General features: G+C 39.7%; 1 protein-coding gene across 7 annotated transcripts in view; it reads left to right on the forward strand.

Moving 5' to 3' along the window:
* Positions 1-24522, forward strand: part of LOC108746317 (glutamate receptor 1) — a 231954-nt gene that overhangs the window by 103321 nt on the left and 104111 nt on the right. For 6 of the 7 annotated variants that reach the window (XM_018483018.1, XM_018483019.1, XM_018483013.1 and 3 more), the window contains one exon: positions 20974-21126. In XM_018483018.1, the coding sequence (XP_018338520.1) occupies positions 21027-21126 (100 nt within the window). In that variant the 5' untranslated portion in view covers positions 20974-21026. Of the gene's footprint in view, positions 1-11523; positions 11542-20973; positions 21127-24522 lie in introns of those variants that run through there. The other variant, XM_018483017.1, reaches the window with a different exon arrangement.

Here is a 24522-nt window from a genome sequence, read left to right on the forward strand (position 1 = left end):
TCCAATAGTAACGTAACTAACGCTGAAGAGCTCATAGCGAAACAGTCGTGAAAAAGTAATTGCTAGCAAGATTCATCCTTCTTGAATTTATCCGTGTTCGTTTCCGTTTTTCTTTCACACTAATTAGTCGATCGATCGATCGATAAGTACCGGGGGAATCGTAAACGGCATCGTCCATTGGCCCCGTCGCAATTATCGCGTAAGCTTGGCTAGTCCCTCCACCTTGAAATCCTTTTACTTGCTTCTGGTCTTCGCTTAATGGATGTGCCATCCTTACTGTAGCGCGCAACGGGAGAGAGCAAGGGAGGAGAGAGAGAGAGAGAGAGAGAGAGAGAGAGAGAGAGAGAGAGCTTCCTTTCGGTCCTTTACTCATCCACCATATCTCACCCATCCCCCTGTCTTTCTTATTCTTTCGCGATCGTACAAAGTCGCGGCAACTTATTCCGGTCGATCCGTCCTATATCCGTATCTGGTCTATCCGGTCGACCGACCGAATCAAGGATCTAGTTAGTCGGGAGTCGCTATGGCGAACGTACGATACGTTCTAGAAAGAGCATGCTCGTGTGCGCGCGCGCATGACCGGATAAAGCCGCCCGCTATATCGTTTGATTCAATATCGCGGGTCCAGAGGATTTATATTGAGGGGGGAGGGGGAGGGGGAGGGGGGGAATTGCGTTAGCAACAGCTGCCGGTTGCCTCCATATACCTACCTCTTAACGTGCACGAGATCCCGTTACCGTGTAAGACGTGTTAATAAAGCCACGACCCCGAGAACGCAGCCACCAGCGCGGGCGAAGCCCATTCAGTAATCTCAGAGCTTTCCCACCCGCCGCCCACCCCGTCGAAAGCGTCCTCAATCCAGCACCTCCTCCCGCTCTTTCTATCCGCTAACTCGCCGGATACTTCGGAGGATCAGCCGAGTGCCAAGTTTTCTTTCGTGGAGAGAAAAGAGATAATAGTTATGGTGCGTTATACGTCAGCGGTTCTCGGATCTTTCGTATTCTCCATCTTTATTCGAGCTCGCCTCTCGTTCCTCTCTCCCTTCGTCCCCTTTGAAATTTTGATCGCATTCTACTCGTCGACGAACGCGCTGAACGCCCATTTGCTCATCGAATCGATATCGCGGTCTGCGGTCCGTTTGAAACTTGGAAACCACGATTCGGATAATCTCGCATGAGCTCATTTCCTATCCAGATCTCACTCGTCTACTTATGCCAAATTTTTCACGTTCGAGAATCAAGCCAAATGGCGTCGAATAGAGTTAAATAGGTTCAGATTAGTACTATCGGTCTAGCAAATAGCCTGACGGCTATAAATGAATATGGATCGAGTAAGGATTTTTTTGCTAGCAGTTCCACGTATAAACGTGTCAGTGATAGATCGATTTAATTTCATGTGATATTCTATCTCGTAGCTCTTTTGCCATCTTATCGGGAAGGGGCTTTCACTCGATTTTCACAGATGTGGACTTAAGACGTTTGTACAGAAAGGCATCTTGCGATTTCTGAATAGCCGCAATAGCTGGACTGGGGTTTGTGCAAGCTTTAGCGATCGTAACTCAGACGAGCGCGACTTTGGTAATAGCCCGATCGTCCTTGACCAAACAGATCTTCCTCGAAGTCTCCGCAAACTCCTCCTAATCTCGAAGGAACGATGGTCGAATGGATTCTCTCTTCTCTCTGCCTTGAGTGCGGGTTATCAAGCAAGCTGCTTGGGGACGTATTCAATATTAGCTAGGGGGATGTAATATAACCGTATAAACTTCGATATCCTCTTTCTCTCGACAAGAAACGCGAATATTACTTCAAAAACAAAGAGAAGAATTTTCAACTTTACTCCAAATGCAAGCTCTCAGCGAAAGTTAATCCTTAATCATAAACTAATCCACAAGAAAATTTTTCTTAGCGAAACTTAAACTTATATAACGAAGCTTGTTTGCCTCGAAATATGATGGATTGATTGATTCTAATTAGAGTAGGTGTATAGAAGGAACGTAACACAAGTAGCTCAATAAAAATATTCGTTTTAATTGTTTTCATGTAAAACTGCGATTATTGCGACGTTATATTTGACTCACGCTCTCTTTAACTTATTACAATTATTTACTTTTTTCATACTTAATTAATCAGCAATTAGAAGTTGTTTAACATTTTCCATAACGAGTTGCGTGTAAATTACATCAGTAAATGTATTTTACTAACAAACGATTCTTTTAATACCTAATATAATAAAAAATAGATTTTTAAATATAATTTTTACTTTTAATGAATTGTGGCAATCTCGTTTAGCGACATAGCGTGTAATATCGTTTGAAACTCGTGATCAAGTACTTCGCCGCGTTTATTTGCTAGATGCTAGAATTGTTTTGTATTGGCTCCGTAACAAAACAAGATTATGCCCCGAGTTCTTTGTTTTTACTTCCGTTTTTCCAGCCGGCGAACGAGAGTTTCGAGTTAACATCGATTCTCTAGGAATCGTTCCGCCATGTTGTCGATCCGACAACGTGGATACACCAGGAGAAAAAAAAAATTAAATTTACGGATATTGCATCGGGGAAAAGAGGCGAAGGAAGTAAACGTAAGCGGATGGCTCATAATCGCATAGATGGGACTTTATTCTTGGTCTTACTGTATTTACCGTGGCCGTAAACACAACCGAGAACAATGCGGACGCGCGGTCAAGTACCGACGATGGAAAATTTTTATAATCTGTTAGATATATAGCTGAACAAAATCCTCCCCCCCGACTGGACGCAAGCATTTTCCGATATCGTGTAATTATTTCCGTCACGCGGGGCCGCCGGGAGTTTTCGGTCGAAAGCAGTTTTCATACAAAATTTTTATCGCGCATCAACGATTAATCTTCACAGGGGCTATGCGCCGAAGGGTGGAAAAACGAGGTGGTACACCGATAAGATACACCAAAGAAAGATGATATAAAGAAACTGAACGCGGGACAGAGTTTATCCCAATAGTAATATTTCTATTCCTTCGGTGTCCCGTTCGAGCACGAGATTTCACTCTCCCTTTTATTCCAGTTATTTCATATCTCGTTCTCTCATCCTCGTCTCTGCTTTCAGCCTGAGATAGAACTGACATAATTTTCCGAGATAGTACCCGGGTCCCGTTCTCTCTGCTTTCTCTCTCCAATAACCCGCCACCTCCGAGTTTCCTTTCCTTCCGCTTTCGAGCTCGGCCGACTCTCTCTCTCTCTCTCTCTCTCTCTCTCTCTCTCTCTCCCCTCCCTCTCACCCTCACCCCCTCTCTCTCTTTATATCCCATCCCTTTCTTTCTTCTCTTCTTTTTTCCTTTCTCCGAGTTAAAAGCAAAGGGATCGCGTAAGTCAGCCGATTCGAGGATCCACGCCTGTGTGTGCTACCTTTTATTCCTCCTCCGCTTTCCTTCTATTCTCTGTCGTCTTTCTCAAGTCGAGAGTTCATGTACATCTTTTCGAGTCAATTACGCCTTTTCCCGCCTGTCTCTTGTCTGTAAGTCGGAAACGTCAAAGGCGCTCGCTTTTCCTAATGATCGCATTACGTCGTATTACTACAGAACCGTTGAACAGAATCATGTATTTCGGATGATTACAAAAGGATTACCGGAATATTCGAACATCTTAATGCCGGATAATCTATTCGCTCGACGGAGTCGAATGGAATCGGATTCTGACGCGAGTTCAAGTTGTCATCATCATTGGACGATTCATTGTTACGATGTCGCAACATGTACCTACTGTTGCTTGATTAAGTTCCTACACATCTACCAAAAGCCAGGCAATTAAAGCTGTCCGCAACCACTGTGCATTGGTCGATCAAACTTGCCCGCATCTGTTATATCGAAACTAAAATCATCTGTACTTCGTTAGTCGCGTATTACTGACGTAAGAACTTTTACTATCATAAATATTAAATTGCAAATTTGTTTTCGATAACTTAGCTCATTAAAATTAGCATCGTCTTTCCACGCATTTGTATGAATCTCAACGAGTTCGTTATTTTTTTTATCTCAGTTTTTAAGCATACCTTACTAATTTTGTTAATTAAATAGATGTAATTATTATAATAAAATTTTGCAGAGCCAAAGAAACTTTCTGTGTACTACCAAATGCATAAGCAAAATACAGAGATGAAAAAGAGAATGTTAATGTAATAATTGTATTAACATCATATATCATGCAAGCGAGATTTTCTTATTTTTTCCTTAATAAATATACTTTAATAAAATTCTGTTTTGAAAAAGAACACTTTTCTTTTACGAGGTTACAATAAATATCGTAGTTTTTAGGGACGAAAACTAAAAAGTGATCTTCTCTCGACGAATTAGTTTCACAGTTGACTTACCGTTTTGCTGAAAAATACACACCAAAGTGGTAAAGAAACGTTCCGCTCGCCGCATTAAACCAACGGCTATATCCACTGGTGTGACAATTGGTAATAAAATTCACGTAGGTACCGAAGTTTCGACGATCGCCGTGCATAACGGTTCACCCCACATCGTCAAGTCGGCGATGCGGCTGTGCGGAGTAGCGCTTTCTCTATCTCCGCGTTGTGTAATAGTAGAGCCTTTAACTCTTTTTGGGGTGGCATACGGCTTGACTTTTATCGGAAAGTGATATCGCTGCAGCAGTGGGTATTGCACTTTGAGAGAAAGAAAGTAAGTCAGAAAGCTCGTTGAAAGAGGAAGAGGAGAAAGTTGAGGAGGAGAGAGTTGGATGAAAGCGTAAAGGCAGCGAAGAAAAGCAGAAGAGAAAGAGAAATAAAAAGAAAAGGAAGGAAGAAAAGAAGAGGAAAAAGAAGCAGAAGCAAAGGAAACTGTCGAAGTTGAGACGGAAGAATTCGAGGAATACGTTTCGATCGTGACCAACTTCATGAACCTTTTAAAATCGAGCAAGACGCGGAATCAGGTGCCGCCTGGTAACGGAATACTTGCCCTTGAGTCTACGAGGACGTTTGGGACTTTCTTCTTCTCCCTCGCATTCTCTCCTATATTCAGACATTCGCCGCTGGTCCTCGTTGTCGTTCACGAGCCGAGGACCAAGTAGTACGTTGCAATTGTGCCGCACCGGCCACTGAATTCAGCGACACGGAAAAGCCATTCTTCTATGAAAAGGACCCGAGTCATTCACGTGGCCCCATGGATAGTCGCTGTAATCCACCGTATACCCGCATCGATGCTCGATGGCGTGCACGACCCTTGAACATCTGTACTTCCGAGTTCTCGCTGTTGCACCGTATCGACTTTGGAGACTCGCCACTTAAACCAAGGGGAACGACACTTGCGATGAATGGGATTACTGATAGCCACTCGACATCTTACGACATCCACTGTTTACGATTCTCGACAGCCTGGTACAAGCAGAAACATAATTGTTTCTCAATTGAAGACAAAATACTACTTGTTGAATATGTCATTCATATATCATTCAAGTTACACGAAAAGTGAATAATAATGCAGCGACTATTAAATTGTTTATGCAACGTTTATGATAACATATTGTTTATGAAAATATTAGGAAGATGATAGCATTGTTACTATTTATTGAACGCTCTGGGCGGATCCCTCAAGTGTGGACACAGGGGAAATCACAAGATTTGAATTAAAGGAAGATAAATAAAAATAAATATCTGATATTTCTGCATATAAAGTTATAATAAAAACACATGTTCGCTGGTAATCTCAGGGGTATAAATTAAATACGGAAAAATACACAAATACATATTTAATTAATTTAATATATCTAAAATCAACGTAGTTTTTACATCCTTTGTGTCCACTTGTGAACAAAATCTCGTATTTATGAAAATCAAGGTTCAAGTTTTAAGGAAATCTCATTTCCTTCACCCACAATTAATTGGAATAACTGTACGTTTTTACTTCCAATAGCTTTCCTGTCTATTGGTCAATAAAAAGGTAAGAGCTTTTTGTATTACTGGTGATTAGATATACGCTTATCTTCCGTTTGCGATCGATGCACTTGTCGCAAGTATGCACATCGAACTCGCGTGGTCGACAAAGATGGCTGTTGTGAGTCTCGGCGAAGCAATAAACCTCCTTTGCTCCGTGCCAGCGCAACACGAGCCACTATCCGTTATTACGAAATACTTTACATACTCTCTTGATGTTTTTATTAACATACCACCGAAACAGGCAAGAAACACTGTGGCATACGTTTCACGCATGTGCAACCCGACGTTGCCGATGAATTACGAGCGAGAATTCAAATGCATTCGTCCTTCTTCTTCGCCGGCAATTCTGAAGCACTCTTCGGTCGGTCCCCGTGGGGTTTTATCCGCCGTTTTATTGCACGCGTCCTAGGAGCATTTCATACTAATCCGCTTACGGGCACGAATTTCGGAGCATATGATTCCGAAGCGAAACTGCATGCCGTATGAGCGCATCCGTTCAATCTCCCAGATAGAGCTTCCGGTTGATGCTCGATTGAGTGCTTCCCATATGTGGTACTCGGAGACACGCAACGATAGATATACCGGGAGGTATTTTACGAATTTCTCATTTTACGTTCCGCTATAATCTCAAAGAGAGTAACTCCGAGCGTGGTCTTTCTTGAGAAGCGACCAAGCCACCGTGAAAAGCAGTATATCGAGAGAAAGACAAAACAAGTTCATTCGGACGAAGGAAAAGTGAAGTGGCGGATACTCGTCTCAAACAACATTGTACGCGATGTAGACACGGGATAAGCATCGAGGACAGAGACGGAGTCCTCTTCTTGTACCATTGCAAACCCACGTGAGCGTACGAGCTTGAACGCTCGAGCTGAGCAACGGACCACGGGTATTTACATAAGAGTGGCTGCTCGTGATGCTTTATCCGGAGGAACCTGTTACCTGCGGGCGATGAAAAGGAGCGGCATGAAAAGGAACTCCTGACAAGATCCGTCAGGCCTTATATAAAATGTACAATCTCACCGTGTACCGTTACCAAAAAAAAAAGAAAGAAAAAATAACGGTGTTGAACGCCGCCTCGGCGCCGGGGATATTATATATAAAGTAAAGCGAAATATCCTTTTTCAAGTTACGCCGTGACATTGTAATATCAATTTGCAAGTAACGTATTACGTATTTATTATGTTGCTAATACGCTGGGGTTTATATTCTGTTTCTATTTTGATTGATGGATTCGGGAAAGCATAAGTTATGGCCGTTATATGACACTGAATAAATAATATATGAGTGTCTTTACATTTATTTAAAGCGGAAATAGAATTGTGCGGGGACAATAACTTTGCCGATTCAATATTTGTGCGTTGCTGTTGCCAAGAAAGAGGAACGGAAAGAAAACGCGCAAGCGATATTCGAAACGGTACGATTGAGAGACGACATCGTATACAAAATTTATAATTTCCTAATCTTATAACGTTTACTAGAAAATCAGAGATGTTGAACATCTTTCAAAATTCTCTTTTTAAAATACGATGTTAGTTTTATTATACATACGTACAAGCGTATTTAGTCTCAAAAATGTTTAAAACAAAATAAATTTTCAATAATACATCGCTCTGTTTCATTTATAATCCAATTATGTAATAAAATATAAAAATAATAAAAGAGGTAGGAAATAAAAAAAATAATTACAAGAAAAATATTATAAAGTAATAAATAATTTTATTAATGAAGACGTAAACTTATTTACAATTATTGAAAGATTTTGAATAATTTCTGAATTAAGCACAATTACTTGAAATAATAATAACATCCCGAAGCTTTCTATAATAAGATTTATTTTCCAACACGCTAGGATGATCCTTGATAATGCATATTTTAGTTTAAAATCCTCTTCCACACATATCCTCAAGTGAAAGTACTGACGTGCAGGCAGACATGCGCATATGCACCGCACTTTTACCAATACCAGATTCCGAACATTTACATAAGCTCGGATCTTAGTAGTGCAACGTCCGGATGTGCTTACCAGTAGGAAAGAGAGAAAGGAATAAGGAGGGTGGTGCAAAGATGGGAGCTAAGAAGGAGAGGTTACGAGATGGCAGAGGGTTCGCGGAAAGATCCGCCAAGTCGTATACAAAATTCATAATCTCACGGCGTTATAATGTTTGCCGGGATAGCGCAGAGGTGTAGAGAATCCTGGTATGCATAAAGTGCGGTGATGGCGTGGTATACGAGATCCTGGAAGAAGAGCGAAGATGGTGTACGAGCTGTGGCGAGGAGCGGCGGTGGGATCGGAGGGAAATATTATGACTCGAAGCAGCAGGAGACTGTAATGGATCGCCGTGAGCGGGCACACGGGCCACGGGCTGCATTCCCACTTTATAAATCACCACCTGTACTTAGGTACTGAAAAATCGGCTCCAGGGGAAAATGACGGCGGGTACTTAAAGGGAGAGAGAAAGAGGCGGTGGTGTGGAGGTGCAGCGGGGGGGGTCCTGATTTTTTCGCAAGCTCATCCTTATCCCCATGGAATAACGTGAAATAATATCATACGGGGGTTAAGGTAAGAATCAACGATTACACATTGAAACTGTAAATTTAAAATATTTTGTTTCGGCTTTTTATATGGTTATACAAAATTGTCGTAGATTCTTCTAATTTAGGGTTTATCTTAGCAGACGGTATCAAAGGAGATTGTGAGAGAATTGTCTCGCTTCCTCTGCTTATCTCTTCCTCTTTTCAAGCCTGTTGGAAATTCATTGAGCCACCGTTTCTAAGAGTAGAAACTAAAATTTAACATATATATATTATACTGTTGTGATTACAATATAAATTGTATGTAATCGATCCTTTGTCCACTCTTCGGTTTTATTGCATCTGAAAACTTTTTTGTATGATCGAATAACGAAATAGCTGGACAAAGTTCTTTGACCGATATGTAGGTGCTATTGCTTCTTTGTTCAAGAAGTACCTTAGAAGTACTACACCGTTTTCTGAATCCCATAGAGGACGTTATACCCATCGGATTGATCACTTTTAACGGGAACCATTCGTTCGGCTCCCTCTATTCGATCGTAAATCGTGGAACAATAGAGTATGTATACCTTCGGTGAGAGGTGAGAGAGTGAGCGGTGTGCGCAAGGCGAGATCTTTTGCCTGGTGGAACCATCGCCATTATTTGAAAGAGCTTTTAAGGCAAGCTCCCTTTTACATGATTAAGAACGTTCTTGCTTGGGCGCCTCTTACTTAGCGCAAAGTTCCTCGCGGACTTAAAGCGCTTAATCTTCTTTGCCAAATAGTAGCTCCTTGTACCGGCTGGATAATAGTGACTGCTTCATAATAACTTGGTGCCCGGTGGTGGGTTTGGTGGCGACTGTCCATAGCTGCGGAGTTCGTTACATCTTTTGCGCAAGTAATGACCGCATTAAGTATATATTATTTAACAGTAGGATTGCATTCCACCAGTTTATGACGTGTAGTAATTATATCTATAATAAATGCAGGGCTGAATGTTGTCTTTAATTAAAGTTATTTCCTTGCAGTTCTCTCTCTCTCTCTCTCTCTCTCTCTCTCTCGTATTTCCATTCATTACAACGTCTGTACTTCGATACTCCAAATTATCTATATTACCTACTCAGATTTCATCGATTAATTTCTCATCCCATATTACAATGCCGTCATGTCAATTAAATTTTGTCATGGGAAAATGCATGTATTTTGAATACGCTTGATCTTGGGAAAGGAATGAATACAACCGAGCGTGGGCTAACATCCAGGTTGGACACGAACAAAATTACCGACGGACGGATTGAGATTTCTGATGGATAGATACTCCGAGCAAATTGTGTTGACCCAAGCTCGCATTAACGGGGAAACACTAATTTCGACGGTGATTGCCAATTTACATGGATACGAGGTATGCCCGACCTGTGTGGCATAATCATGTTGTAAATATACAGTAAAGACTGTCGCGTAATAGTTAATAGGAATCATTAAACGATTGCTTTTCTAATTTCTGGCAAATAACTCCGATCGATTATTTGTTCGTCTGCCTTGTAACGACAATTTAATGTATGTCGAAAACAATTTGAAGTTAAAAAGTTAAATGCAGATTTTGCTGTTTTGTTAATTGTATTTTCTGTTATGTAGTATTAATATTAACAAAAATAATAAAGCAATGAAACTGAATCCGTAATTGCAAGTATTCTCCGATGTATTCATATATGTCTCCTCCGATATTTTATATAAATTATTTTCTCTCCAAATTTAAATTTTTGTCAATGACAATATAATTTCGTTGATGTTACTAAAGCTACGTAAACTTGTTATGAAAATAAAACGAAACATTGCGCGCGTTATAATTATTACGTGTAATTAATTAACCGAGAATCGTACACTGTAATTGCTTACAATCATTCACTTCTTTCGTTACATAAAGTGATGATATCACTTTTCGTAATTAATTAAATTAGTAATTACAATGCGCAATAGACAGAGACCGTCGTGCAATTTTGAACGAACTGGAAATTTTGATTAATTCCCGAACTTTGCCGCGATGAGGAGTCTCGTTTGTATTACACACGTGGGACGCGATCATTTATTTTGTTATCTCGCATAACATAGTTGAACCGGATGCGACTAGCGTAATTACAGAGGTAACTGTACCAAGAAATTAAATTAATTAGATCACCGACAATATGGTATTTACGAGGTACTAATAATAACTGTTACGCGTCCTATTCCGCTCTTTGCGCCGCTACAATTACCCATACCCTTATGAATCTATATAGTTAGCGTATGTCACGCACAATGATATCTAATGGTAACAACATTTACATCTCATTTATAACTATAATGTACAAATATAACTAAATTATGAGTCTCAGCCGACATCGCTGTAAACACGAACGAGCCAAAATGCATTTAACGCGTGCATCAAGCGAGTGCTGCCTGCGTGCTGTAGCGAGTGACGTTGCATTTTGACCGCGTAACGTGAGCGATTGTTTCGCGGCTTGGCGGAATGCGTGACTAAAAGTGAGTATGAACGTGGCAAAATATCTCAACGTAAATTGTGAATAAAATTCATCGATTGTGCTTGATGGAAAAGCAAGTGCCATCAAGATACTCTGTTGATATCGATTTTGTGTGTACGCATTATATATATATATACCTATACAAAATATACACATCTACATAGAAAAACGATTAATAATAATAATAAATAATACTAAATAAATTATTTAATTGTGCTACAACGTGGCCCCGATGTGGCTCAGTATAATTATAGAGCCGCAACACGATTCAAACGTGAGCGAGCCATCCGGATGATGCTGAAACTAGATACGTATTTCGCTCACGTATCGCGGTCTATTAGTTAATTATCCGACGCGACATAGGCTATCTTGATAGGACGCTGCGGCCGGATGCATCTCGCACCGTACAATCTGCCACGTAACGAGAGCCAGTCCGCCTGCGTGCACGCTGCCTCGCGAATTGCAGAATTCAACAAACGCCCAGCCCGCTGCTGTCGACAAACAACAAACAGGAAATTATACGATACTGGCGTGCGCGAAGGCACGCGCGAATCCGCATGCGCGATTTTAATCTGGCCTAACCACCTGGCGAACGAGACGGGAATAGTAAGTAAAATATGTTTGACTTGTCGAATTGAATTATGCATTGACGTACTGGTCAAAGTTTTGAAATAACTCTTTTGTTTCTACTAAAAATATAACTATAAGGTCTGAATATATTAACGAAGCAACATTTCCCTCGGATGCATATACAATAATAATAAATAATTTAATTCCATTTATAATATTTATGAACAATTTTGATTTCTTCTGTTTAAAACCTTCAGATCTGATTTTATTGGAACCATGTTAAAAACATTTTTTTAAATTTAATTCATGCGCAATTATTAAGTAATTCATACTAAATAATTTTTTTCATAATTTTGACTATTTTTTTAACAAATACTTTAGATAATAATTTCAACGAATAACTCTTCAAATTTGACGTGCAGTACAATGTATAGTACGCAGAGTGTGAAGGGGTTAAACAATTTAAATTAAGGAAATTAAGGCTATTTTAGGAATCAACGCTGTTATTAGTGTTAAGCATTATTACAAAAACTAAACATTATTACGTCGGTTAAATATATTTTCTGTAATAATACTTAGTGCATTTAATAACAGCGCTAATTCCTAGTAGTAGTAGTAATAGTAATAGTAATTCCTAATTTCACTGTGTGAATTGTTTAATTTAATTAAATTAACTTTTAATTAGTTTTAAGCGGATTTTTTAAATTTGTTAATATTTTAATTTATGTATCGTCGAAATATACGAAAATAGTAGAAAAGATAAAGTTCCAGCGTATTACTACATATGTTTCATAATGTTTTTACAAAGCAGCTTTTCCGTTATATATATATATATATATTTACGTCGTTATCGTGCTGTCACACTGCAGCAATAACGCATCGTTGTCTTGTGTGGTTGACATTGTATTTCTTTAGAAGAAGAGTCCGTGTTCGATTTCGTTGAAGAATATACCGGAATTTTCTCTACGTTCTTGCGATTCATAGTGACATTCTTTGATAACTCACCGCATCGATCATGAATGCATAAAAACTTCTTGAACCGATCTCGTAATCGAACAGAGAGGAATCTTGCTATTTTTTACATTACTAAAGCGAGGGAAAGCGAATAACTGGTACGCTGATATGAGAATCTTCGTACCAATGCGGCATCATGAGAGCGAAAAAACTCGATCTTTTATTCAGTTTATTCCATTGCGAGAGAAACGAACGGAAATATGAAGGAATCTCGCATCACGCGTTTCATATCTGTGATGAGGAGGTAATGGAGGGAACAGGCTGAGGCAAGTTGGGTAATTGCGGGAGATAGATGGTAATTAAAATGTTTACCATCACGCTAAAGCGAGCTCCATTTTATTCTTTGCGATTACGGCCGATTAAAATTAAGAGCTGGCTTAGTATTCGTGAAGTGAATTCGATGACTTTGTTCTCTCGTGAATCGTAATATAATAATTTCGAGATCTTTCGTCTCGAGAATACGAATTATCGAGATACATTAGAAAGCAGTAATATTTTAAATTGCCGGGACTCTTTCAATTTGCGTTATACTTATACACATACAAGTAATCAGCATAAAAAAACTCAGCTGCACCGTACCAAGTTCATTTCTCCATTCGCCACTCACATCTCACCACAGGTATTTCCATTCATGCTCCAATTTTTTCATCGTCCTAAGTACCAAATTACATTAATTCACTTGTGCTAATTAAAGTCAATATTAAAAGTTTCATATTAAACAATTGGTACGAAACAGCCATTTCATCGCGGATCGAAAAAGTTTCCGTTCCTGTCGAGGTCGTGCTCGGAGAAAGATCTATGGCAGAAATAGCGCGAACGAACGAGCAATCGATTCTCGAACTTCTTCCCACCAAGAGCGGAAAGAAACGAATCAAGACGGCGCTCTTCTTACTTCCCTGCCAGTCGTCGACTCGAGGAGCTTTCGGAAATTATTCAACCTTCTCTTTCACCCGTCTCTTCTCTCTCTCTCTCTCTCTCTCTCTCTCTCACACACACACACACACACACACTCCTCTTAGCGGACTCTCGTACTCGGTGCCGGAAAGCGTACCGTATTAACATAAAGCGGATTCAATATCTACGGATAAGAACTTAATTTAAATCCCCGGAATATCTTAAGGAATACAATATCGGATCATTCGGCGAGAAGGGCCAGACGAGACGTCTCTGCGCGGTCCGTCCGCTGTCACTCGTCTTCTTCGGACTTCTCGAAGGATACTGGTATGGATATAAATCAAGTTACCTCGTTAGGTCATTGTCGCTGAATTGGATTTGTCGCGGGAGCTGACTGGTGATTAGCTGTGGCGTTTGCCGAGATGAGCGCGCAGCTAGCTAATGTCTCGCGTCTGCGAATCCGACCTAGCGCGATGCATTCCGTGCGCTTGGACGACAGAGGATTACGCCACCGACATTATTATTTTGTTTAAAACACGCGGCTAACAAGCGTACGGACGCGTCCTTGCCCGCAAGCTTATCTGTAAACAAAGTGTACCATAAAAAGGATGATATTTTATCAAACGCGTTTAAGCACCGGTACTCCGTAGTGTCGCATTTTTATTACTGCAACTGCAAAGAGAAAAAGAGTTGTTTTTAAATAAAACATCGTGCGAGCTTTTATTAACCTAATGACGGGATTTTAAATTGGTCTACGCGTTTACTTCGAGAATCGACGCAATCGTAGGCGGTGCACGTAGACTATTACTTGTTGTAACAGCCGGTAAGATAAGTGACTGCATAGGCAATCACTGAATGATCGCCTGAAAATATTATACTAAAGTATTATCCTTGTCAAATAACTCGGAGATAAACGCGCTGAAATCGAGGCATGCAGATTCAATGTATCATAAACGTAGAAGAGCTCATAGAGCTGCAAACATTGGCGGCATCGATAAGGGTATGTGAGGGAACGTGTAACAATAGATATGAGTAATCGGAGCTTAAAGCAAAATGCCTCGAGACAAAGCTATGCCAATCAAATGATCTCGCAATAAAAGAATCGCTTATTATATTTGATTCGATTTTAAATAGAATGCATTGTTTAAAAAGTAATTGAAATTCTGCAAACGAGTTCTCGAACTTCTCGATCGTTAACTGAACGTTTAAACTTTATTTTAAACATATCTCTCACTAGAATTCATTGGAACTCAACTGAAACGAGATTTTATTTTATTTTACCTTTATTTATGTTAACTAGGGGAAGGTATCTTGTAAATAACATTGAGTACATTCTAGTTTAGGTAAAAAAAATTGATTAAACTGATTAAATTGTGTAAAAAAAAACCTAGTAGCTTTAATTTCTTTTTAACGAATTATAATTAATAGAACGCTGCATGGAATACCTTCCTTTCATTTCAAGGAAAATTGCTACGATTAAAGATTCTGTGATTGTTAGTGAGTATCGTCAGAATTCGATCTCTGCCAACTCGGCCGTTTATATTGTTCCCGATATTCAATTACAAGGTTGCAAACTCTCGTAAGAGAAGTTAAAGGAAGTTTTAATGGTTTGTAATGCCGACGAGGTTTCAAGTCAAAGATCAGACGTGGTTGGCAATCGAATTTTCGGTTAGCCTGGACATACAATGCGGAGCTAAATATTGCTCATGTTTGCCAAGAACAAAAACTCCAACGATCAATATTCAATTCGTTGTCAGTAAAATAATTTCAATTCCGTTCAAGTAGAAAAACGCGAATGCGATTCCGCGCAATGCGCGAATTGAATTTGTATTGATCATACAAATTTCCGATACTTGCTCGCATACGACATAAGGGTAACCATCTTTTTTTCTTGCATGAAGCTAAACCGCAAACTTGTTATCTAAATCGCTGACTGTCGTCGCGATTATAACTGCTAAAGTTTGCACGACCATTGAATGATACAATCGCGTAACGATCGTGATCGTTGCAAGTCGTACACAAGTTCTACATTGTTTGGACTAGGCGAATAGTCACTTGTGTGCACCACCAATTGCAGCTTCTCCATATAATTTCGACCGTGACTGGAATCACGTAGCTCGGAATTCCCAACAGCGAAACGTTTTAATTGCGTAGAGGGAGAAATAGCCCGCGAGTATAGTGGCAACAGGGTTGAAAGGTCGCAGCACCCGCGTGATGTACAATGAAAATGGATATGTGCACTGCGGAATTTCCATAGTTGCTAATCCATCATAATTTGTTTGATTCAAATGAACCGTCTCTCGCATGACAGTTAATTACATACTAACAAGAATTTCTTAATACAATTTGGTTTTTGCACTTGTGACGCTTATTAAAAATGAAGTTGCACTCGGTTGCTTGAGAAAATATATTCAAATGCATATACTTTCTTGGGAGGAAGAAAGATTTTAAGTCTTGCAAATTGAATCGGACCAGTTCAGTGGTCACAGTCCGTCACGAGTCAGACATGGCGGATAATGGAGTGCCACGGCTACTGTCAGTCCACATTTCAATACCGCATTCATGGTCTTATGGGCAATGCTTATATAAATAGCATTCATCGAACTTTCCGATACTTATTAAGTATTGAAGTTGTCGTTGCGGAGCTGCGGAAAGTCTGCCATTGCGAATTGCGATGCATTGCTCAATCGACAATAACAGCGGGAGAAAAAGCTGTGCAGCGGGAAAAATCTCGAACGCGTGCAAGAGAGGGAACGGAGCGCGATCGGCTTGGAGACCGCGGCTTTGATAGACGTCACAGGAAAAGGAGAAAGAAGGCGTCGGAGCTCGGAAGACGAGTGGGAAAAGAGGAGAGCGTATACGTGCGAGGGAAATAGTGGAGATTCCGCGGTTTTCGAGTATGCGGGCGAGAAACGAAAGAGAAAATAAGAGTAAAAAGGAAGCGAATTATTGGTCGACATGGAGAAAAACGAAGGATGCTGCAGAGGCAACGAAGAGGAGAGGGGAAAATGATAGGAAGGCAGACAGCTGTGGAGAGACTGAGAGGACAAAAATAACGATGAAGAGAGAGGTGAGAGAGGAGGTGAGCGGACGAGATAGAAGAAGTAGAGAGGAGAGAAGGTAGAAAGGACAGAGAGGAAGCGGAAGGGAGAAGGAGAAGGAGATGAGAGGGACGATGCTGAAGGGCGAGAGGTACAGCTGGGTTGCAGCACGAGTAACGAAGAGAGGGAATCGATGTGAGTGTGAGACACTGGTGGGGAAGCACCAATCAATAGACGCGCGGCGGCGCTCCACCTGTCAACGCGCGTGGAGATAAACATAGGTACCTTTCAAACGATATTTAAAGGCACCCGGCGTATCAGCATAATGCATCAGTGCGTATGCCTACGTATGAAAGTTACGTGGAGAGAGAGAGACATAATTGTCGAAATAATCGGGAACTCCAAAATTTCGACCTTTTATTATATTATCCCGTCCTACGCCATTCGCTAACAGAGACAAACGAAAGTACCTATCCGAGTATTATATCGTTAGGGTTACGTATACCCGCCGGACGCTTGTATCGTCACGGACTGCAGATGTTCTCCATGCGTGTAAAGACACTTGAAATATTTAAACGAAGCCTTTTTGCATGCCCGATATGCATTAACGTGCGCCTTCACAGAAGAAACTAATAGCCTCATATTTTGCATATAAAACGATTCCGTTGAGGAAATCGAGTTTAGCGATCGGTATTCCGATTTTACAACAAACGGCAATATTCATCGTTTAATTATACGGTTGCGATCTAAATTAATCTGGCGGCTCTCGTCGACCGGTAATAAGAATACTGCTGGCTGTAATAAGCGCGCTGCACGTGGTGATTTACCGCCCAAGTTTTGTACGTCGTATTTAAAGGAAAGCCAATATATTCACCGAGTTTGCTAGGATGCATCATAAATACCTATATCATAGTGATATAGGTTTATCGCTAAAACTCGTCAAACTTCCAACTGTTGCCGACGTAACAAGGGTGTGCATTTTTAATCTAGAAGTTGCGCGACGTTATTCTTTTCAATTTAGCGTGTTGCGTATCAGGTACTACTCATCTGTACCAGATTCGCAAAATACTTGGAATTGGAGCATAAATTTAATGTAACGCTACTTGTTTAATTGCGATTATTTCGTAGTCGGCAAAATTTTTGCTGCGCGCGAATTTCCACCGCTTTTGACACGGTAAACGAAGAGCCGGTTAATTAATATTAGCTTAATGCGATGCTGGCGGTAACGCGGCTTTGCGGATTTTATTGTAATTACAATCCAGTTACACGGATGTATTTTCGCTGACGCCGATTTTTGTCTTGATTAGCGAAACGGTCGGCTCGCGATGTAAAACAATTTTAATATCGACAAAGATATTCAGCAAATATCGGCGCCGACGTGTTTGTGGAAAGCAGGAGGACGAGCACGAGGAAACGAGGAGGAGCGTATTATACACAGCACAAGACCGAATTCCTGGTCGTTCCCCTTCTCTCTCTTTCTCACTCTTTCAAGTATTTTAATCAAATGATATTAGCGGGGCGTCTGATATCACGCTGACCGTATCACGTGATGAACGTCTTTCGGTTTAATCTCCTGTCTCGTTTGGACAGCATAAAACCGCTTCAAAGGCGTTAATCGCCTACACTGTATGCTAATTATTAAGCACACGTGTGCAATAATAATCTCCTTTTATCGCCGTCCCGATAATTTCATGCGCGATAGTTTAAATATCGTCAAATGTTCAAGGGACAAGAATTCCGTTAGAGGTAAACCGCGAATTAAGGGTGGAAGCAAATTATAAGCGGGATGTTCTAGGATATCAATTACGAGAAATTAGCGACGCTATTGTGGTATAATCGTACTGTGTCGTCCGAATTACAATGGGATTCTTTCTGTGGCGGTTTCCCGTGTGTAGCGAGCATAATGGCTCAGATTGCCGCGCGGTATCTCGTCCGTGGATTTCTGTACGTTCAGCGAGATAATAAAATTATGCGCCTCGTAAAACGACGGCCCGCCTCGTGTCTTGACACGTGCACGATCCTTTAAAATGTTCACAAGATTATACACGGATTCAACGAAATACGAAAGTATACAAAGTCGGTATTAGAGAGAAACCAGTATTCAGTATTCAGTATTTAATAAGTGACAATTTCATTTGGAATACTATCATGATTTTAATTTATCGATGTTAAAAAGGACGATTGATATAAAATAGCATTCAGTTTCAATGAATATTATCTGCTGTCTCTTCATCATCTCGTTCACTGTCAAATCTATGTATAATGTCAAATTTAACCTAATTTAAGTCGCCACTGCTTCTACTCGATAAATCGTTATTTTATATTAAAACAAGGAAATTAAACGGTTCAAGTTGAGTTAAATTTGACACTATAGACACTATATTTAACAGTGTTGTATTTTTCAAATCTGATGCACGCACTTTTATAAGGCATAAACAAATAGATTAAACCGAATATGTTAATAATTTTCGACTAATACAAATTATTTAACAATCTAATATCTTAACTATATTTAACACAAATAGTTCACGATTGTTAAAATAATCGTGAATATAATGAATGAAGAACAAAAACGTTTATTGTATGCGCATTTAATGGTGTAATTTTGAGAAGGAGATTGAGGGGAGAATGATTCTTTGTCCAGCGCATTGTGCACCGTGTACAATGCCGAAGAGTTAATAACTGTATGGATTATGTGTAAAGCAATATCTCTGTGTTCGCCTGTAAAGTATGAAATCACGTCCTGCGATGTTGCGCGGCACGATATCCTGTCCACTTCCAGTTTACTGTCGGCCGGGATTCCGGGTGGATCGTAATACTACTTTGTTTTGAACTTCCCACCGATATTTCACGAGGCTCGGCGTGAACTGCGAAATTAGATGCTCTCATAAAAGCAAAGAAAAATCCACGTGTGACGGGCATACAGCCGAGCAGGCAAGCAAGCAGGCAGGCAGGCAGGCAGGCAGGCAGGCAGGCAGGCAGGCAGGCAGACAGGCGGAAGTGGAAAGAAATGAAACGGGAAAAGGTGCGCTATAATATCGTGTAACACTTCGGAGCGTATCTTATTCTCCGCGAAAAGTTCTCTCATTGCACAGGCGGGGAAAAACAGCTCCCTGGCACAGCGACGTTCGGCGTTACAACTTTGAAAGTCGTAACGAAAATTATTTCGATACAAGTTTGTCAATTCGCACGATTGCCCGTTCTTCGTCGCTCCTTTTCTGCATTCGCAACTAACTTGGAGAAGTGTATACATTTTATAGACGAAAATCCGCGTGCTCGCAGACGAGCTTTTCCAACTAGATATTAATGGTAACGCCGGATGCTCGGAATAACGAAGACACAAAGTGCAGTATTCAGCGCTGACAGTTACTCGATTATACGACGCATACCGTGTTAGCGTATCATCGATCACTTCATCGACAGCAGCATCTGGAATATGCGATACATTTGACGTGAAATAAATAGCTTGATAAATGCGTGTAGCCATATTATTTTTACAGTGACGACGTCAATATTTTCATCGGGATCGCAAACATTTCTACGGGGCTCTGACTTTATGTCTGACTTAGATGATATAATAATCGCATCAAGCATTATTAAGTTCAAGAAATAGACTCGGCAGGTTATCGAACATGTAATTGGTTTACGGTAAATTACATGACGACAGCATTAATATTGGTACATATTACCGACTATTAACGCCGAATGGAACGGTGTAATTACACGGACCTCGTATGCAGTCGCTGCCTGAGCAGACGCTGGCTTGTATCACTGCGCCGTATGTGAGCCGGTAGTAAACGGAGCGCCGCACGTCAGACATCCGATACAGGGTGTCGCGTCGGATTATCACATCCGATTTCACGACGGGCGGGATAATCGCGTTTCCTCGCGACATTTATTAAACTTGCAAATACTATCTCCTAAAATCTACATAACTAATTGTGTATCACTTTCCGCGGATATTTATATTTTCTATAAAATGTCTTCTAATTTATCTTACTCGCTTAAGATATTATTTTTAACAAATAAATACAACTTTAACCTTCCATCTACAATATTTGCATTATATCTTTTTTGATATATGCAAAATTTCACTCTCTTTCACCCACACACTTTTGCTCTAATTTTAATTTTTATTAAATAAACATTTTAATGAAAAAACTTATTTGATTGTTCTTCATAATTTTTAAAGCCTCTCTAAAATCTTTGGAATTTAACTCTAAAGAGTGATATCTTATTCTTAAAAATTGACAATGGAGCCATTCCTTTTCAACACTGGCTCAATTGTCACTGGAATTTTTGTCACTCTTCAGAATTATATTCCATTTCAAAGATTTTAGAAAGAGAGATTTTTTAGAGAGAATATTAAAAAAAAAACTTGAGTTGGGCAAAAAATCTCAGACTGCAGGCGGAGAGAGCAAAAAATATAATAACAAACGGAGGATCAATAATACTAATCTCTTTCTTGATTATTACATACACGTGCATAATATTTAATTACATTGTCTTCTGCTTACAGGTGCCATTTTTGAGCAAGGTACCGACGAAGTACAGAACGCCTTCAAGTTCGCAATGATGAGCCACAACCAGAATATTACAACTCGCAAGTTTGAACTGCAAGCCTTTGTGGATGTAATTAATACCGCGGATGCTTACAAGCTATCCCGCCTCAGTGAGTAATATATTTCTTCTGTACGAAATTGTTATTCATCTCACGTATTATGCTGCGTGCAGCATTCTTCTTCGGGAATTGTAAATATTCACACGTCGACGGCATACCCGGGAGAAGAAAAACTAAATCATAGACATTCGCAGAGGCCGTTAAATATTTCATAGACATCCTCAAATGTCGATCGCGCGTTGCCTCGCACACCCGCTAGTCGATTCGAAATCGAGTGAATCGAATTCCATCGCGAATATTCCTCCGGATTGTACCGACAATTTTTCATGACTACATTTAAAGTGTCTGAAATGTCCGTAGGAACATAGCGCGGAATTTCGTTTCTGTCTCCCGAGGGGTGGAAATCGATTTCGCGTTTTGTTCGCGATATCTGTACGGTGTCAGGCACGGTGACTTATCAACAATACTGAGGCGCGTACGTGCCGGAAGCGCGACATCTCCGCGCCATTGAATACACCGCAGCGGTCCGTGTCGGATATGAAATAAGTAACGTTTCATTTCTATAGCGTCGCAGATACTAATCTCGCTACCTGTGGGAAGGCGAAACGCTTCCATTTCCTATAGCGCTATGAGGCGCACGTGCGGACGATAGAGAACGCGATTGTTGCACTTGCACATGCTTGTTCTAAGAAAACGTACAGCAGACAAAGGTCGGTCGATTAACACCGATACAGTTCCTTGATTGCAGGAGTAACTCACGACCATAGAAATACTATTTCTTTCTCGCAATCCTTGTTAAAAATGCGAGAAAGTTCCGTAGATAAAGCGACTATTCGTGAGATCTCTTTCGATAATTCCGATAGAAATTTTGCGGAATCTGATTTAGCCGGATTTGTCGATTATCGAATTACAATTTCGTGATTAAACTCCGTTCAATCATGCGATTAAGTTAGTGGAATTGTCTCATTGTTATGTTACTACGTGATTCGACATTCGCTTGCTTTCAATGCTGCCATCCAGCACTCAATGGTATGAGAAGTTCCGGAATTATCCGAAGAGCCATTACATGTCACTTATCCTGATTTACACCGGAGCGTAGCAGGCGTGAATTTTCACGATAACAGTTATCACACCTGTAATGAAGATATAACGTACATTTTTCTTGATAGCAACATTTTGCAGGATATTTAATCTTTTCATCTTTTTACTTGATGTACTGTTACTATCTAATTGTTTACATCAACTAAAAAATAATTATTACAAATAAACAAAACATAATAATTTATACATAATTTTGATAAAAGTGAAAAGTGATTAAATCTTTTTTTTCTTTATACTTTTTTTTTTATCGATTACATATTTTGTTTTTGTTTAGAATTGATGTTTGTATTATCAACAATTCTTTCCCTTCGGAATTCATTAGTAGGAATTCATTCTCGCTTCGTCGCTTGTCATATATATTCGAAATTTGAAAGAGCTGATCAACCAGCTTACCCATGAATCGTTTGACGGCTTTTAATCAAGGAACAGTCCAATCGAGCTACATCGGTCTCCGGCTTTGAAGTCGATCGGAATCGTTCTAAACCGTAAATGGATAGAAGAACAAAGGATACTCGGGTACCAAAGATATCGGTGTCACTTATCGTCAACGAAATCGCAGTTATTGCACTATAAAGAGCTACTACAAAGAGATTTTACTATCGTAAGATGATCCGTTCAAATTTCGTCCAGCATTCGAACTATTTATTCTCTGATTAAGATTAAACAGATAAATTATAATATAATTTACTAATAATAACGGTTTTATAATTTGTTAATTAGCTGTTTTACACCAGCATTATGACTTATTCAATTTTTATGAGCAGAGACTACAAAAAATATCATCGATATTAATGTATTAAATTTGTGTTTAAAATAATAATTGAAATAGAATTAATTTGTATAAATTCTTCATGTTTACGATTCATGTTTATGATGGCTTATAATATGAAATGTTGGTAACCGTTGCAATTCTATAATTAATATATTGTATAATTCTATAATTAACTCAAGAATTCGTGAATAGAATTCACAGACAAGTTGGTTCATCGTGGATTCGCGGTTCGTCGTAGCAATGCGAATATTTGGGCCAAGTCCAAGGGGCAGGGAGGCTGTGTTACGGTACTTAGCAAAGCTCCGTTAATTGTATTAACGTTGGTCGGTTCACCCGGATGAAGATCCTGTTATAATCCCACAGCTTTCTGCCCGGCAAATCTATTGCCACGTTGCGCTCCGCTTAATGTTTTGGTCCACTAAAGCAATATAAGCTGTTGGTAAAATAACGAAGAAAGAGTTTAGTTTTAACATTTTTCTCAGATCTAATAATATTGTCGGTATTAACAGAGAGAATCATATCTCTGCGGTTAATAATAAAATTCGCTTAATAATAAAATCCCAAAAATTTAATATGTTAATAAGTACGTTAATTACGTAAATAGTGAAATCTCAAAAATTTAAATACGTTAATTACGTAATAATATCTACAAAATAATGATATAATAATTAGGTTGCAGAAATTTAGGATTAATATATTGGAAATTTCTCCGATAGAATCCATGTGCATGCACCGCGACCAAAGAGATTTTACATTTCATACATTTGGTATTTCACTAGATGAAGCGGTGGTTATTAATTATCCACTACGTGTGGAATGAGTTGCTGAATAGCAAATGTCATTGCAGAATAGAAGAAGATGAAAGGAGCTCTCTCGCGATGAGAAAAAGAGAAACAATTTATCATGTAGTATCATCGTAAAAGACCTCTTATTTTTTGCCTTTTTCGTAACATTTATTCAATTTTAAACAGATATGACGAAGGAGTATAGCTTTACCTATGAAGTAACAGACAAACGGCAAAAATCATTATGGAACTGGACTGTCTCCTTTTACCATACGCAGGCACATGTATTTTCATTTCAATACACTTCATTCATATTCGTCAGGCATTACGTATGAAGTCCGATAAAATAGAAAGGCGTCGAATAAAAGCAGGCACCATCAGAAAGACGGAATATTCCTGTTCCATATAAAATCGCTTTTTATCCGTCAATATAAACACAAGCACGAGGACATTAATGATTTCTTATTGTACGTAACGGGAACAGTACGAATATCAAACAACCGAGACGAATGCGCGGGTCAGATTTAAAAATGTGAAGGAAGAATATCATTAAATAAATCTACTTCTCTCTCTCTTAATATTTTCAATAACCTTCTTTTTGACGTTAGCGCGCAGAAGTCGGCTTCTGACAGGTTCTCGGAAGGGTCGCTATCGAGAGAACCGAAAATTATTGCGGGCGTAAGGACGACGGCGACGAAACGCGGGTGGAGAAGTTTTTTCCGTTGAGAAATCACATGGTAGAATCGAGAATCCTGAGGGAGAGAATTTTCGCGATGGTGTGGTACGCTC

This window comes from Trachymyrmex septentrionalis, unplaced genomic scaffold (assembly GCF_001594115.1).
Source record: "Trachymyrmex septentrionalis isolate Tsep2-gDNA-1 unplaced genomic scaffold, Tsep1.0 scaffold167, whole genome shotgun sequence".
In the NCBI taxonomy this organism is placed as follows: Eukaryota; Metazoa; Arthropoda; class Insecta; order Hymenoptera; family Formicidae; genus Trachymyrmex; species Trachymyrmex septentrionalis.